Here is a 17,920-nt window from a genome sequence, read left to right as displayed (position 1 = left end):
GAAAAGCTTGGAGCTCCCTGTGCTTACTGGGTCATGGAAAAGCATCAGTGGCAGTGATGTGACTATTCGTTGGTGAAATCCCCCTGCCTGGTAATGAAATGTCTGACATTTTCAATAGAGGGTTGAAAGACATCAGATTTATCCAAATTGCACTTGAGACATGTATCCTGCAGTGTTTGAAACAGAACTTGAAGATTCCGCAGGCGATCCTCAATGTACTGGCCTGTGTCCACAGTATCGTCCAGATAGTTGATACAACAGGGAGCACATTGTGTGGATTGCTTCAAGAAATGTTGAAAATGAGCCAGTGCACTTTCTACTTCAAAAGCCAAATATTTATGCCTGTAGTAACCATACGGGATGTTGACAACAAGCAGCTGCTGAGATTCTTCGTCAAACGGAAGCTGCAGATGATATACCTCTGATAATTCCACCTTGAAAAAATACTGTCCTCCTACCAGTTCAGTCACCAATTCGTTCGGGCACTGGATGAGGTACATGTTGATCACAGTCTGGGCAGTAATCACCACCTTAAAATTGCCACAGAGATGGTGCTTGTTGGACGGTTTCTTGATAATTGCAAATGGTGTAGCCCATTGACTTGATGAAATAAATTCAGTCGCCTCCAAAGCTGTAAACCTGTCAAGATCATCCTTCATTCAATTGATTGCGAGGAAACAGTGGCACTGGCCTGGCCTGAAAAAAAGGCCACTCTGTCAGTTTAAGGGTAAAACACTTAACCCTGCTGAGCCCAGGCAAAAAACCATCCGAAAAACTCTTGCAAAGTTCCTGATACTGTACTTGGTCAAAAACTAGGTTAACCAAATTGGACACTGTGAATCCAAACACTGTGAATCCAAACACTGTGAAAGCATCCAAGTCAAACAAGATTTCCATGAAAGCATTTCCTACACAAGAAAAATTAACTGATGGACCATGGCCTTGTATGCTGTGCCCATTGTAAATTGTCAGAGAATGGGGATTGTTGTCTTTTGCAACTAAAAAGAAGACATGTAGCTGGAGACAACAGTGGTGCACTGAGGAAGAGCGATGCATAATAATTAATAACAGACACTGCAGAGCCCTTATCTATTTGCAGCTGAAACGGCTTTCCATTAATGTGCTCATTGATGAACAACTTGTTAGAAATTGTCACAAGGTTGTTACAAGCAGGACTAACAACATTAATGTCCAAGAGTTGTGGGGCTGAGGGTGTAGTGTGAGCAGACTGTGCTTGACATACTGCCTCATTGTGTCGTTTCTTCTGACAGTGATAACAGGAAGACCAGTGCTCAGGACAGTCCGCCAGTCTTGTTGAACTAAACAGTTGGGGCACAACAGAAGGGTTTTGTGGGGAAATAACTCATCATGGATGTGTTTGTGCAGCACGTGGTTTACAGGCAAGCTGCACTGCCACAATTTCTGTCTTCAAGGACATGCCTGAATGTGAATGTCTGCTGTCGCCCAAGCCGACAGTGGCCACGTCCACCCAGGAACCCAGCTAACAGCCTGCCACATGAAAAGCTTGATTGAGCAAGAGAAAGGACCTCTTCCAAAAAGGGATCTTCAAACTGTAACACCCGCTGGCGGCTTACTTATCAGGAGCTGGGGTAATGATAAAATCCTGTACCCTAGTATCAATACAAGACTTCTTATGTTGGGAGATAACAAAAAAACACTTCCAAATGAAACCCTACAAATCTGCAGGCCAAGCACTATACAGTTGAGAAGGTTGTTTCCTGCATTAATAAAACTCTTGAGTTTGCCTGTGATAATAAAACGACTGAAGCAACATATTTTGTCAAGTGAGAGGGAAGAGGGTTCTTGAGGCAGGGCCAACGTTCCTACCAAGTGTTACATGGATGGTAAAATCAATGAAAGAAAAAGCGCCTTAAAGACATCGGTGTCTGTTAACCTTGAAGATGGTGAAATGCTGTCGTAAACACTTCTCGTATGCCTTCCAGTCCTCCGTGGACTCATCATAGGCAGGATAAGGAGGCAGATAGGCTGGTAGTTACTGTGGCTTTGCCAGTAGTCTGGTCAATGCCCTGTCCAACATTGTGATGTGTTCCTGCTGTTGCAGTTCCAGATACCACTGGCTTTCCAGCAGCAGCAGCAGCTGCTGCTGCTGCTGCAGCAAACTCTGAAGTACCACCTTGAAGGACACGCCGGTGAACATTGGCAAGAAGCAAATGTTGAAGGTCCAGTTGCCCTCGTAGTCACTCGTGCTGTAATTACACACACAAATAACAACATGCACAGAGTTCTAAATTTTTAAATGCAAAAATAGTTCTGATATTTCATACAAGTCCAGAGTACAAAGCCAGGCCAAGTTGACAATACAAATTACAGTACATCCTGATAGCTGAGTTGAATTAATATGATGAAATAAAATAGCAAAATGAGAGAGAGAGAGAGAGAGAGAGAGAGAGAGAGAGAGAGAGAGAGAGAGAGACCACGTGTTCCAGTGTTATATGAAGTTAATTTGTTAAATGGTGTGTCAAGGTGGCATTGGCCATTGGTGTCATACACAAGATGAGAGGCAATGCTGTGTACATTCTTCATAATATTTCTGTGGTTATGTAAAATGTATCCCACCACCATCTCCTACAAATAGTACTTAATTTTTTTATCTTAATATGGCCTTTCATACACCGCTGACTATGTATGTTCTTCATATTTCTATGCTCCCCACCAAGAACTGGTATAAAAACCCTTTATGCAGATGTAGTATTATTGCTATCAGTTTTGATTATCTCACATCATTGTTAGGCAAACGATAATTGATGATCAAAACTGGTACAGTATGATTTTCAATAAGTATCTAAATGCTGTGTGGCACCACCTAGTAAAAATATTAATTATTGATGGTACAAAATCTGCTATTACACTCATACATTTACTTCCCTCATTTAAAATATTTTGTTTATGACTTCACAGTTACCAGTGTTTGTTGTGGCACCAGCAGCAAGTCCTTAACCAAAAGGACATGCTTCTATGAACATATGGACTCTGTTTTGCAACCTCCTTTCGAACATGGTTATTAGTTCAGTACTAACATGAAATGGTCAGTAAAAAAAGTGATATGTTCATAATCAATCTTTTCAGATCATCTTTGTTTAGAAGTACCCTAAAGTGTAGGAAATGTTAGCTAACTGTGAACATGCCCCGAGGTCTTAAAATGCACAAGAGTTTAAATGCTCTTTAACTATCTGATCAGTTTCTTGCCTTTTCTCAATAACTTTTGTATTCATTGGCATTTCTCTTCTTCTTGACCTTCATAGCCACCCATCCCTAGTTATTACCTTTGCTTCAGTATTCATCTTCAAAGAGCAATGCCTGTCTCATTACTTGTTTGTCACTGTACAATTTGTTATCCTCTCACTCATTCATAGTGCCTTTTATTTCGAATCTTTCTCCAGATTTAATCTACCAATTTGCTTAAGCACTGATCTGTGGAAATGCAATTGTTTTCTATTGCAGTTACTGTTAACTACATTGGATAATATTGTTTGCATTCAGTATGTTTGTCTTGCATTTATTATGTTGTCTCTACTGCGTATGTCAATTTGCTGATCAGTATTTTGAGTTACTTGTTCTTTTACACAATGTTTGTCCTGACATTCTCTTTTTGTCCCTTTCTTCCATGCAAAAGATGCAGCTCTGTTTCTCCTTAATGTATAATATATATTTGTGTGTTTTTTTGTTCACTTACAGAGGGATAGCTCTCAAGTAGATGAGCATGAGTATTTTCATCCTTTACCAGTTGTTCTAAAGCTATAAAAGCTTTTAAGAACTTTAAGTCATACTGATGTAATGCTGTTGAAAATTTTTATGCGTGTTGATAAATGTGTTATTGGACATTACTTGAAAATCTATCGGATAACTGCATTTCATTAAGCAGCATAATCTTTGATATAGCAACTGGACATTTCATGGACATATGGGAACAGTGTGGTTCAAATTTCTATCACACCATCCAGATTTAGATTTTTTGTAGTGTCACTACTCATCACAGAGCACTTTAAAGCCGTCAGTCACTGACTCATACATATGTCCGATCTGAAATGTTTCCTCAACTTAATCCAAGTAAATCAGTCATTCAAGAACCTTCACCCCTCCCTGAACCATTTATTGGAAGCTTCAAATCTGCTGACAAGTATCTTAAAAATGTGTTTTGTAAGCCACATCTCACCCATTTTTAAACAGATTTATGTTTTATTTTAGGTTTTTTTTCCTAATTGACTTTATAAATCTTCCATTTTTGTTGTACACTTCTTCAGTACCTCGTAATCTATAGTGTCAATCCACCCACAACATTTGGACCCTTTATATTGTATTTAAACTTTCAAATTTCTTGGCTTATCTTATTTGTAATGTTTCAGCTGTTGGGAGGCATTCACTAGCATACAGACACTCTGTTTAAATAATCATGTTGTTATGGCTTACTTTAGCTTATCTCGAAATGACTTTAATCTTGTTAAAGTGTGAAAGTTTGTGGCACCTGGTGACATTAACATATCTCTCGCTAGTTTTCAGTTTTATAGTTTCCTTGAGATATTCAAAACTGTCAGTGAAGTATCTGCGCTAACAGAATAGAAATGCAGAAAACACAAGACATTAACATATCTCTCGCTAGTTTTCAGTTTTAGAGTTTCCTTGAGATATTTAAAACTGCCAGTGAAGTATCTGCGCCAACAGAATAGAAATGCAGAAAACACAAGTCTGAAAACAATTTATTGACCCCACTGAAACGAAACCATAATACCATCTCCAAAAGAACAATAGACTCTATCCCAGCTGCGGATAGTCCCAAATATAAAATAACAAATAATAATAATAGAAAAGACCTATATCTTCATGGGGAGAGATCACAATAAAACAATTCTACAATTTCAAGATGTTTGTTGACTATACCAAGTCCATCAGCAAGAGATCAGCCATCCAGAAGAGGCGTCTGGCCATGGCTGCCGCTCTGTATACTTCGAAGCGGTGTGTTGAATGGCCCTTTTCCGGCAGTGCACCACCCTATAAAGCCAGTTTGGTGGATGTATCTGCCAGAACTATTTGCAGTCACATGCCTGGTGTGTCAAAGTAGTTCCTGGGCTATCTGTGACCTGGTGGAGCTGTTCTGCAGGCTCCACGAGCCGGTAGTGTTCCTTGGTGGCTTTTGGTGGGGACCTGGTGTTGTGTTGTGTTGTGGCTCATCTCAACGTCGGGCTCCGGGTCTGTCGATGACAGGAGACCAGGGGCAGTTGCAGGTGCAGGATCCACCTCCATGGGCACAGGGACATCTGCTGGAGGATCTGCCTGGGGTGTGACCAGTGGTGTTGGCAAAGGCATCGGTCGGGTGGGGAGAGGAGCACTGTCATCCTCGAGGGCCAACAGCCATGGAGACGGCAGAGGAGCTGGCTGCGGACCACACTGGTGGCGAAGCTAGTTGTTGTGCTTCCGGCACACTGTGCCATTGCTGAGGGTGACTGCCACTATAGAGTGGCTAATGAGCAACAAGACCCTGGCGGGGACCCACCGGAGACGATTCCGGGTGAACACCATTGCCCAGACCATATCCAGCAGAGAAAAATGGGGCCGTGCCAAACGTGGAGGAGCTGGTCGGGGAGAACATGGAAGTAGGAGAGACAAGGGGGACCAATGAGGGCGGCTGTGAAGTTTTTCAGCTGGGGATGACCCATCCTGAACAGTGGACCAGTAAGAGGAAAGGAAGATGGTAAGGGTGTCATCCAGGGAGTGTTAGGGATGCAATTTCGACATCTGGACTTTGAATGTACAAACTGTTCGGCTAATCCATTAGATGTAGGATGAAAGGGAGGGGTTTGAATCAGGGTGCTGCAGTAGGAGGTAAATTCAGCAGACATAAATTGAGGGCCGCTGTCGGTCACCAATGTCTCCGGTAGGCCCTCAGTGGAAAAGATGCGGGAAAGAGCTTGGGTGGTATGGGTGGATGTCGTGAAGGACATGCAGGAGACATAAGGAAACCCACTGCTTGTGTCCACAAGGATAAGCCTGGAGGATCTAAGGAACAGGCCCACGAAATCGAAGTGCAGACGGGACCAAGGAGAAGGAGCAGGAGGCCATGGGAACAGGCGTCGAGGGAGACATGAGGCCACCATGCGGATGATGGCGGCATCCATCCCTCTCCAGTAGATGTGCTGAGGGCAAGCCATTTTGTCAGGACGATCCCCTAATGACCAACTTGCAGGAGCTCCAAGGCCCGCTGGTGGAGGGAGATTGGCAGCACAATCCGCTAACGCTCATTATCACCCAGGATGAGGAGGACCCCATCTCTGACAGACAGGTCCTGGCAGTGGTTCCAGTAAGCTCAGATCTCTGGCTGTGGCAGCTGATGATGGTCTGATGGCCACCCATGCTGAACATGGTGCATCAGTGCCTGGAGAGTTGGGTCATCTGCCGTGCTACTAACTTGGCATCCAGTGGCAAGTCAGCTACCACCTCAGCAGCGGTGTCAGCCAGGTGGAAACAAGGCTACTGGGTAAGCATCGAACTCAGGGTCGGCACCGACCGTGAGATAAGAGAGAAGATCCGTGTTGGCATGGAGAGCTGTGGCTTGAAAACGGATGTCGTAGGAACATTCCGCAAGGAACAATGCCCAGCACTGGAGGCGGAAAGCAGTCCTCGTGGTGATGGCAGATGTAATACTGAACAGTGAGACCGGAGGCTTGTGATCAGTGTATAAGGTGAAGCAACAACCATAGATGAAATCGTGGAATTTCTTAAACCCAAAGATGATGGCCAAGGCCTCCTTCTCAATTTGGCTGTAGTTACGCTGAGCCGGAGATAGTGTTTCGGAGATGAAGGCCACCGGGCGTTTAACTCTGTTGATGATGTGAGACAAGACGGCCCCCACTCTGTAGTCAGACACATCGGCAGCCGAGGTGAGAGGCTTGGTGGGGTCATAAGCGACAAGGCAAGCCATCATCAGGAGAGAAGACTTCAGACAGCGGAGAGAGAAGACTTCAGACAGCGGAATGCCCTATCACAAGCCACAACCAGTCCCAGGCTACATTCTTACGGAGGAGGCGGTGAAGGGATTCCGCCAGAGCCAGGGCATGTGGGATAAAACGGTGGTAGTAATTGAGTTGACCCAGGACTGACTTGAGCTGGGAGATGTCCTTAGGGGACGGCAGCTGCTGAATAGCCTCGACATACTGGGGTGTTGGTCGAATGCCATTAGTGCTCGAAACATGGCCGAGGTAGGTACCCTGAGGAACAAAAAAAGACATTTCTCCTTGTTGCAACATAAGCCGGGACCCTGAAGAACATGGAAGAGGCACTGGAGGTTGTGGGCCAAGTCCGGGGTGGAGAAGCCAGTGACTAAGATGTCATCTAGGTAGTTAGCTGTCCCTGAAATTTCTCTTGTCAGTGTTTCCAAATAGCACCGGAAGATGGCTGGAGCACTGGCGACCCTGAACTGGAAGTGATTGTAATGGAAGAGTCCAAAAGGGGTATTGATTACCAAGCCCGTTTTCGAGGACTTGTCCAAAGGCAACTGGAGGTAGGCGTCCTGCAGGTCAATTTTGGCAAACACCTTGCTGCCAGGCAACATGGACAGGATGTTGTCAACCTTGGGTATGGGATAGGAGTCAATAATGGACTGAGCATTGACAATGGCCTTAAAATCCTCACAAACGTGAAGAGTTCTGTTTGGCTTCTTAAGGACCATGATGGGTGTAGCCCAACAACTATGGTTGACTGTGCTCAGGATGTCCTCAGCCTGTAGATGCTGAAGCTCGTGTTGTAGTTTGTCACGGAGGGCGAACGGTACTGAGCGAGCCTTGTGGAACTTTGGGACCACCGAGGGGACGAATTCGATATGGGCTTCGAACCCGGAGACCCCCAGAGATGTGGCAGAGAGCACGCCTGGGTAGTCGTCCAGAAGTTGCTGCAAGTGATTGTCTCCCAACAATGACTGGACAGCCGGGACTGAGTCATGTATCTCGAGGCCCAGTAAGGGAAAAAGATCCATTTCCAATAAGTTGGTGGCCTTGGGGGCAACGAGGACCAAAATCCAGGTCATGCCATCATCAGTGAGGTACTGGACCTGGGCCAAGAACCACCCTTGTAGTCGGATGTCATTGTTGCTGTAGCTCTTCAGGGATGTATGGAACGGACGAAGTGGTGGTGAAACCAACTGATGATGGGAATCCCCATCGACGATGGTGGTGGAGGACCCCCTATCCACTTGAAAAGGGAGAGGAGTGCCGTCCAACTGCACAGTCAGAGTGATCACGGCTGATGTGTGCAGAAAAACCGACTGCACGAAGGAAATTGGTGGCAGAGGGTCCGTCTCGTTCACCATGGAGTCAGAGGCGTCCAAAGTAGTGTGGACCTCGGCCATCAATAATGATGACCAACAGACCTCGGCTTTGTGACCCTGCTTTTCACAGGGCGAACAGATCACCCTCTGGAAGCGGCAATCTTGCCTCTGATGTGTGACAAAGCATTGACTGCAGTAGGCCAACCGTTGTCGCTGCTGCGGCTGCTACTACTGCGGCTGCCGTCAGTGCAGGTGGGGACTGGAGCCCTGGTCTGGGAGGGTGAGCGCAGCCTCAAGAGTGGACTCCCGGCGCTGCTATGGCGGCTGTGTTGATGTGAACCAAGCAGAGCGAAAGGACTGCTTATGAGTGCGGATAATGGATAAACAGGTGTCTAAAGAGGGATGTTTCAGCTTCAGAAGATCAATCTGTAAGGTATCAGGTGGGGCATGGACAAGAATCATATCACGAATGGGGGTTGCCACAGAAAAAATGACAGTCACGGGAGAGACCTTGCGGCGTAGCAATCAATTTCTTGCATGACTGCGTGGGAAGCTTCTGACAACAGAAGAACTTGTGACATGCTGCTGCCACGTGGCCCTGAGAGTCAAAATAATCCAACAGGCTAGAAGTCAATGCCTGGTAGGAAGAGAGCATGAGGTTCTGCATCGGGATGCAACTATTGAAGGTGATAAACTTCCAGGCCCATATAAGCAAGAAAAAATGTGTGACACTGAAGTCACCAGTGAAATCGTGAGCAATAAAGTGTTGTTGCTCCATATGAGCCACGTAGTTGCCCCAAGGCTCAACGGGTTTGTCAAACTGGGGAAACGCATGGGGCGTGGCACGGAGCCCCAGAAGCAGTGAAGCTGTGTGGGACCTCTGCATAGGCAACCCAAGAGGGGAGGGGGGGGGTGGACATCGCCTGTAAATGCTGAATAATGAGCTCATTCATTTGTTGCATACTTTCCAACAGCACTATGACTCATGCTGAGAGTTCATCAATACCTGGAATACCGTGTGCCATAGCGGACAACAACTGAGCAAACATGGGAAGCTCTTAAATCAGCTCGTCACCACTGAAGTATCTGTGCTGGAAGAAGAGACATGCGGAAAACACAAGTCCGAAAACAATTTATTGGCCTCACCAAAACGAAACAATAATACAATCTCCAAAAGAACAACCAACTCGATCTCAAGTGTTGAGCATTCCAAATATAAAACAAGTAATAATAATAGAAAAGACACTGTCTCTTCATAGGGAGAGATCACAATAAAACAATTCTACAATGTCAAGATGTTTGTCGACTATACCGAGTCCATCTGGAAGAGATCAGCCATTTAGAAGAGGCATCTGGCCGTGGCTGCTGGGGTCGCAGCTCTGTATACTTCCAAGCGGTGCATCAAACTGCCGTTTGCCGGCAGTACGGCGCTCTATGAAGACCATTTGGTTGATGTATCTGCTGGAACTATTTGCGATCATGTGCCTGGCATATCAAAGTAGTTTCTGGGCTAGCTGTGACCTTTGGTGAAGCTGTTCTGCAGGCTCCGCGAATGGGTAGCGGTCTCTGTCGGCCATTGGTGGGGAGCTGATGTTGTGTTGTGTTGTGGCTGCTGGTAAATATTTGTGTTGACAACACAGACAACGTAGGTTTTCTTGGTGAATATACGCCCTTTTTATTATTTCGTTTGGCATCAAGGACACATTACTTGAATTGAACAGCAATGATGCTACTGGTAACACAATATGCATATGCTACAAATAAAATAGATTGCATTCATTTATGGTAATAAAAGTCTTAGATTAGATCGATAAATCAATAAAATACATATGGATAAAAACACTAGGATGAGTTACATGTAAAAGAGAAAATGTGGTTTTTATAAACAGTAATATTGACAAACAGAGCTTCAAGTTGTAATAAAAACTATAGGTTAATATCTAAAGTATCCAGCCAGGAGATTGCTTCCTCAGAGACCTCATGTATGCTGGTCAGAGTTCCAGCATATTTTCGTAGGGGACACTCTGTGACTATGTGGTGTATTGTTTGTCGTTGGTGTCCACAGTCACACTTGGCACTTTCAGCGATTCCCCACTTATGCTTCAAGTCCTGGCATCTTCCGTGCTTGGTGTGTATGCGATTTAGGGTGGCCCACGACCTCCTAGATAAGTGGAATCCAGGAGGTACTCATGTAGGATCACCAATGAGACCTGTAGAATCGGGATTGGCTGCGAACCATTCTTCCTGCCATGCTGTTTCTGGTTGATATCCTTCAGAAGTAAGCCTTTTTCCAAGTCTCCAGGAGGGTTTCCTGGACTTAAGACGTTGCCTTTGAGTGGCATCACAGTCCTGGTGTAGCGGTAACTCGGGATCCTTGGAGCATTTCTCCCATTCCCTTTCAACGCTGCTTGACGTCGTAACTTCGGTGGTGCAATATTAGACAGAACAGGTAGCCATTCTGTGGGTGTGGATTTTATTGTCCCGGATACGCTTCTCATGGTTACATTCAGCTGCGTGTCTACCATGGCTGTATGAGCGCTGTTCAGCCATACTGGACTGCAATATTCCCCAACAGAGTATACAAGTGAGAGGGCAGTTGTTTCGAGTACTGATGCCTTAGCTCCCCAGCTTGTTCCGGAGAGTTTGTTTAATATATTGTTTCTGGTTCTCTTTTTTTAAAGCTGTTTCAGTTAGGTGTTTTCTATATGTTACCGAACGATCCAAGGTCACGCCGAGATATTTTGGGAATGGGTTATATAACAGCAACTAAAGGAAATTTACGGTTTATAGGGAGCATGCCTATTACTCAGATGGAAGGTGGAGGATTCAGTTTTATTTCTGTTTACTTTGAGTCGCCATCCATTAAAAAATTCATCTAGAATTCGCAGATCCTGAGTGAGAGTCATTTCTGAAGTTGTAAAATCGTTAGCCTGCGTCACCAAGGCTATGTCATCAGCGTAGATAAATGTTCTTGCTTTCGTTTCTGGCAAGTCAGCGACATATAAATTGAAAAGTAGGGGGGCCAATACTGATCCTTGTGGTAGTCCGTCATTTAAATTGTATACCTTGCTTACTTGACCGTTTAGGTGAACTTGGAATTTCCTGTTGGACAGCATGTTATTGAGTAGTTGTGCAATTCTTTTACATGGAATTATTCTTAAGAACTTAAGAAGCATGCCTTTCCGCCACACTGTATCATATGCTGATGTTAGGTCATTAAACACGGCCATTGTTTTCTTCAGGTCTTCGAAGCCCTTCTCTATGTATGTTGCCAACACTAGCACTTGATCGCTACAACTGCAGTCTCGTCTGAAGCCAGCCTGTTCTACAGGAATGTGTTTCAGGATAGTTGGTGCAATTCTGTTATAGAGTACTCTCTCCAGCAGTTTATAGCAGACACTTAGAAGTGCAATGGGTCTATAGTCTTCAGGATTGTTACCAGATTTTGATGGTTTCAGGATGGCAATTATTTTAGTTTTCTTAAAAAGATTTGGCAGTCTTCCTGTTGCGAGAATTTCATTAAACAGTGCAGTTAGCCACTGCACTGCACCTTGGCCGGCATGTTTAAGGAACTCCGGGTATATACCATCACAACATACCAGATTTCAGAGTATCTAGGGCTGAAACAACTTCGGCTGCAGAGATTTTCTGTGCAAATTCGGAAGGCTGTGCTTGAGACATTTTAGACTTTAGCTCATGTTTTATTTCTTTGGTTTTCTGTTTGTTGTTGTTGCTTGGTGTTCTTGTTATATTAACAATCCTGGCTGCTATTGTGTTAGGATTTATTTTGTCTGATAAGATATTAACTTTTGTGGCACTGCCAAGCTTTCTTAATAAATTCCAAGCTTTCTTACTCGAGTGTTGGAAAGACATGTTTTCAGTTAGTTCCATCCATTTCTTTTGCCTAGCTGAATCTAGGGCCGAAATCAATTCATCTGCTACCTTGGTGTCTCGAGTCGTTTTAAATTCGTCATACAATTCTTGACATCTGGGGCTCCATGCAGGAATGTAGTTCTCTCTGTAGCCTCTTGGAATATGTTTTCTGGCAATGGAATGAATTAGTCTAACAAAGCGGTCGTAGTGCCTAACTTTAGGTGGAATAAACTGAATAATATGATCAACCTCTTCAGAGAATTTTTCCCATTTGGCTTTTTGGAAGTTCCATCATGGCTTTGGTATAGACTTCACAATTGGGATTTCGAGTCCAATTTTCACCAGTACAGGTCGGTGTTGGCTTCTAGGGAAATCACTGAGCACCTTCCTGCTGCTCTGCAAGGGTAATCCTTTGTTGGAAGTGGTAACGAAACAGAGATCGGGAGTGTAGTCCTGAGCCCATCTAGCTGAGCGGAATGTCCCTTTGTCCTTCCCGTCAAATAGTAAGAAAAGGCGTTCCATTTCAGCCCATTCTGATACTTTCTCACCATCTTCATTAGTGGTTCTGTAGCCCCATTGTGTATTATGGCTGTTGAAGTCTCCAATTACTATTCCTGGATGTGGAATATTTTGAGCAGCTTCATTTACTCATGGTTGTGCTGGGGGCTTATAGATGTTCACAATCACTTGTGTTGGCGACTTTCAGCCTGATGGTATGGATGTTATTTTCCATTTTTGTTTGGACATCTGTTACCTCTTCAACATCATTCTTGATATATGTTGCAGATCCGTAACTTGCATGGTATGTCGCAGCAGCTAACGTGTAGCCAGGGAGCTTACACCTGGAATGAAGTTGGGTTTCGTCTGAGCAGTGGGTTTCCTGTAGTAGAACAACGTCCACCTTGTTTTCAATCAATATTTGAGTGAGATACTCACTTTTTGCTCTGCTTGTTCCCTCTATGTTTAGCTGTAAAAGCCGGAGGGTATTCCCTAAGTCCTTTGTCAGGTAGTTCTCGGCAGAACTGTTTTGCTTCATTGCTATGTATCCTTTAACAGCTGGGATATCCTAAGGTAATTTGCAACCACCAGAGGTCCAGCAGCCTATATCTGTAGACTATTTAGCCGTAACTTCGTTACATTACCCACCACTTGGAGGCTAGTCTACTTTGTACCTGTGATGCTGGCATCCCATGTTGGGTTGGACGTGAAGTGGGATGCCCATGCAGTAGGCGCTACAATGTATGAAGTGGGCGGCCATGCAGTCAACTCTTTATATCTTACCATGGAGTTTGTTATACATATTGTTCCCCCCTCCCTTGCTCTAAGACTGCTATAGCAAGAACAAATACAATTTATGGAACATAGTACTTTATAGAGCAACACGTAAGATACAATGAAATACAGGCTACAGAATCGGCTGAGCACTCGTTCGCGATCGCTTCAATAATACTGTTTCTTTGGCAGCTCAACAGGGCATGCCAGGGGGCCGACCGAGGTGGCCTCTGTAAGTGGGCCTGTGAACTGTATGGATGCATAATGTCTGAAATTGTTCTCGTCATGAGTGAGGGTACATCAAATATATTTATCTGCTCTGTGCTCTGTAGCTGCCCTAGTGTTCTTAGAATGGATCACAGAAATTTTACCCATATCTGTGGCAGTTGATCTTGATACTGCTTCTGGATCCTCCAATGCATTTTATTGAACAGCTCTTTTTTGTCCAGTTCTTTTTCACTTGCACAAATAAGCCCCAAAACCCACAAGAGAACTGGAGACAGCCAATCACTCTTTCTGACACTGGTGTAGTATCAAACTCCTTAGGGATTTCCTCAGAAAGTTTTATTTTCACACAGACTGACACTAATGTGAGCTTGATAATTTCTGCATTTACATGTTTTACTTTGTGAGAAGAAAAGCTTTAGTCAGTCATACCAAGTTCAAAAGAAACTGGTTATGTTATTGTCTAGCAAAAGCAGACAGTTCAGAACAAAATTGAGTGCAGTTACATGGATGATGAAGATTTAATACTAAATTCATTGTACATGCAGCTTTCACTCAATTAGACATCTAACTCCATTTTGTCAATACATATAAATAAGTCACAATACTGCCTATTAAATATTCTGTGTAAATGTAGAGTTAATTTTGTGTCATGCATATTTGTTCTTATTCCTTCTAGCGAACATATCGGGTTGGTGCGCAAGTTCATAGTATTTTTCCACAAATTTAATAAACACAACAGATACATGCAACAGAGACTTCAGTCACCAATAATATATTCTCCTTCACTATTTACAACAAGCTGCCAATGCTGGTTTAACTTTTCTGTTCCGCGACTGTAGAAATTGTGCAAGTTTAAGGCGAAGAACTTGTTGAGCTATGTTCAGAGCACATTTTCAACCATAAAGTAAGTTCCTCGAAGGTTGTCTGATATAGAGGAAAAAAAGGTAAAAATGTGAGGGCACAAGAGTAGGTGAATAAGGTAGGTGCAGGAAGACTTTCCAGTGAACTCCCGTATAGTAGTTTTTGTCAGTCAACCAGAATGCCAGCAGGCATTATCTGGAGTAGCATCACTTCACACAGTCTTCCTTGTTATTGTTCTTGGGCTTTCTCTGCACGATATCTCAGTTGTTTACAATAAATGTTAGCAGTGATGGTAACACTGTGGGGAAGCACTCCATAGTACACCACAAAATCGCTTTTCCACCAGATGCATAAAATTATCTTCTGTGGATGCGTGGAGATCTTTGTACGGGGAGTTGCTGCTTTGTTTGGGCTCAGTTGTTCCTTCCTGTTCCTTGTGTTAGCACAAAGATGCATTTCTTGTCACCAATAATGATACAGGATAGGAATGATTGGTATTGTTCATGAACCAATAGATGACAAGCAAGCAGAGGTGCACATATGGACACCTGCTGACATTTGTAATTTTTAGCTTAGAGCATGCAGTACCCATACATTCAATTTTTGAACCTTTCTCATTGCTTGCAAATGTCATACAATGGTGGAATGATCACAGTTGATGACATTTGCCAGTTGTCACATACACTTATATGGATCATTGTGGATTAATGCATTTAAACGATCTTCATCAAACCCCCGAAGGTCTTCCTGAAATTGGAGAGTCACTAACATGTAAAACAATCATCCATAAAATGAGAAAACCAGTTTCTTGCTGTGCTCTGTCCAGTAACATTATTCCCCCACACAAATGTTTCTGGCTGCTTCCACTACTGTCACCCCTCTATTGAACTCAGAATAATATGTCAGAAATGTTCAGATTTCTCCACTTGGCACTCGATTTTGTAGCATCCACAGCTCCAAATGACAAAACAATATGTAAACTCAAATAGCAACAGTGAATTACAAATAAAAACTGACTATCGATAAATAAACCCATAGCAACTGGAATACCAACACACAGAACAAAAACAATATGAACTTTTTCACCAATGTATTATTTCTGAATTTTTGCAGGGTATGAGAGAGTAAAGCTGTCTTCTGCATAAATTCAGAGCAGTTCATTTTGTCAACTGCTGTTACAGATGTGATTCATAAAGGTATTTATTTGAAGAGGAAAATTTATTCTTTAATACTTTTATTGCAGGGGAACTTTGTTATGTGCAGTGGTAAGCACTTCTATCACAGAGAGTGCCAGGTTACAAAAGGAGGAGTTTTATCATGCCCACATTGTGGTGAAGTCTCTCCTCCAGTGGACTGCACTCTGACTCTGAGTACTCTGAAAACTCCAGTGTACCTCCCTGAACTGAAACCACCAAGAAAAGAGTAAGTTCTCTGATCAAGTTAGTGCCATAGTGTGTAAGATATGTAGCTACTACTACTGTCATACCTTACTTTAGAATAAATATTACACCATTGTTAAAAGAAGCATATCAATATTGGGCACTTCCCAGGTTCGATTCCCGGCGGGGTCAGGGATTTTCTCTGCCTCGTGATGACTGGGTGTTGTGTGATGTCCGTAGGTTAGTTAGGTTTAAGTAGTTCTAAGTTCTAGGGGACTGATGATCATTGATGTTAAGTCCCATAGTGCTCAAAGCCATTTGAACCAATATTGGGCACTATTTGTCCTCATGGATTCTCACACATTGTTAATCTTTATGAAGTTGGGTGCTGAAATGTATTTGTGTGCATATGTTGGCCTGAACAATGTTTTCTTCATTATGTGAGTGTAAAAAAAAAAAAAAAAAGGCAGTATGACTATATAAAGAATTGTAACTGTTTAGTGTACATTTGTAGTGATGATGTGCAAAGAGCATGCAACATCTTTAAAAAAAAATTGCCCTCAATTCAGTAATGTAGCTCAACAGACCATCTTAAGATCATGGTGTAACATGATAAACATATCGCAGAATAAAAAGTATTAGAAATAAGACAAAGTGTGTGTAATTTGTTTCGATAATACAATATGACTATTAGGTGTTGTGTGGTTTTTTCCATTCCCCTGACACTAAGACTGCAATTAGGTTTCTACATTGCACACTACTGTCAACATATATTGGAGATTCCTCTGCAGTTTTAGCATAGGTTTGTGTGCAAATGCAATATTTTTTTTATTCTTGTGTCTTTGTGATGAAAATTTACTTTTGCTATGGTGTATCCGTCTTCTTAGATTTTATTTAGCAGGTTATGCTGTTAATCAATGTGGTATGCTAACCACATCAAAGTTTCACTGCGTAATGTGCTTCAGTTAATGAGTTTTCTACCCAACAAATAATTTCATATATCTAAAGAAACATAAGTATTACAAAATCATTCTGCACAATCTGTTGTGTTGTTCTTTTTCTTAACCAAAAGTAGTTTAGTGTATCATTATTGTAAGCATTACTACCTTTCCTTCATATTATGATAGTATTTTAAATTGTCTATTATTATGTAAACATTTCTGCAATTTCCAGTTTGCGGAGTAATACTGTATTTTCTATTTTCTTAGTATGAATTTCTTTACTACTGCTTTGCATTTCTTAGTGTAATTTGTTTTTTAATTTACTTTATCAAATGTTGGGTTGTAATGAACTTTTAAAAGCCAGATATGAACACAAATTACTGCAAAATTCATATTCAACTAAAGTCACTATATAGTGGAAGGCCATAGGTCCTGACAGGATGTGTGTTTCATTTTATATAGATACTGTGAAAAAACTTGTGCCCTTCAGTACAGTTCTTCAGTTTTGACTAGTGAAGAAAATATGAGCTTGTGGAATATTAGACCTGCTTTGTGTTACCTTCTGATAGTGCTCCGATATGTCAGCAACACATAGGACAAATAAAACACCTCCAACCAAAGCAATCGTGTTACATGAAATGGACATCAGTAGTCAACAACTTCCCTTTTCACATGGTTGGCAAAGGTGAAAAGTAGAAAAAAAGGACTAAGAGCAAATCACACTGCCCACTGTTGAAGACAAAGTAAAAAGTATGTGTATAGAAACAGGTAACTGTGTAGATGATAAGCAAGTAAATGTTATACCGTCACTAAAAATGTTTGATATACTGAAGTTAATATGTTTACTCTGCTTATAATCTGCAAGAGTATATCTTGGTGTATGGCCTGCGATGAGTGACAATTACAATGTGTGAGTGTAATGTTACTGTGGGTTTGCCAGAATAATGCAGCAGCAGCAGCAGCAGCAGCAGCAGCGTGCACACACACACACACACACACACACACACACACACACACACACACACACACAGCTAAGAATTGCAGTTAGGATATTATAGTATAGAAATTCC

The 17,920-nt window shown here is 42.7% G+C and overlaps 1 protein-coding gene across 5 annotated transcripts in view; it reads left to right on the top strand.

The window, feature by feature from the left end:
- LOC126183767 (serine-rich adhesin for platelets) overlaps positions 1-17,920 on the top strand; it is a 367,472-nt gene that overhangs the window by 198,539 nt on the left and 151,013 nt on the right. For all 5 annotated transcript variants that reach the window (XR_007536807.1, XR_007536808.1, XM_049926000.1 and 2 more), the window contains one exon: positions 15,774-15,952. Coding sequence is in view for 3 of the 5 variants with exons in the window: in XM_049926000.1 (XP_049781957.1) it covers positions 15,774-15,952 (179 nt within the window). In the remaining 2 variants the exon portion in view is untranslated. The remainder of the gene's footprint in view (positions 1-15,773; positions 15,953-17,920) is intronic.

Source organism: Schistocerca cancellata, chromosome 4 (assembly GCF_023864275.1).
Source record: "Schistocerca cancellata isolate TAMUIC-IGC-003103 chromosome 4, iqSchCanc2.1, whole genome shotgun sequence".
NCBI classification, from domain to species: Eukaryota; Metazoa; Arthropoda; class Insecta; order Orthoptera; family Acrididae; genus Schistocerca; species Schistocerca cancellata.
This window is presented reverse-complemented; position numbering and strand designations above follow the sequence as displayed.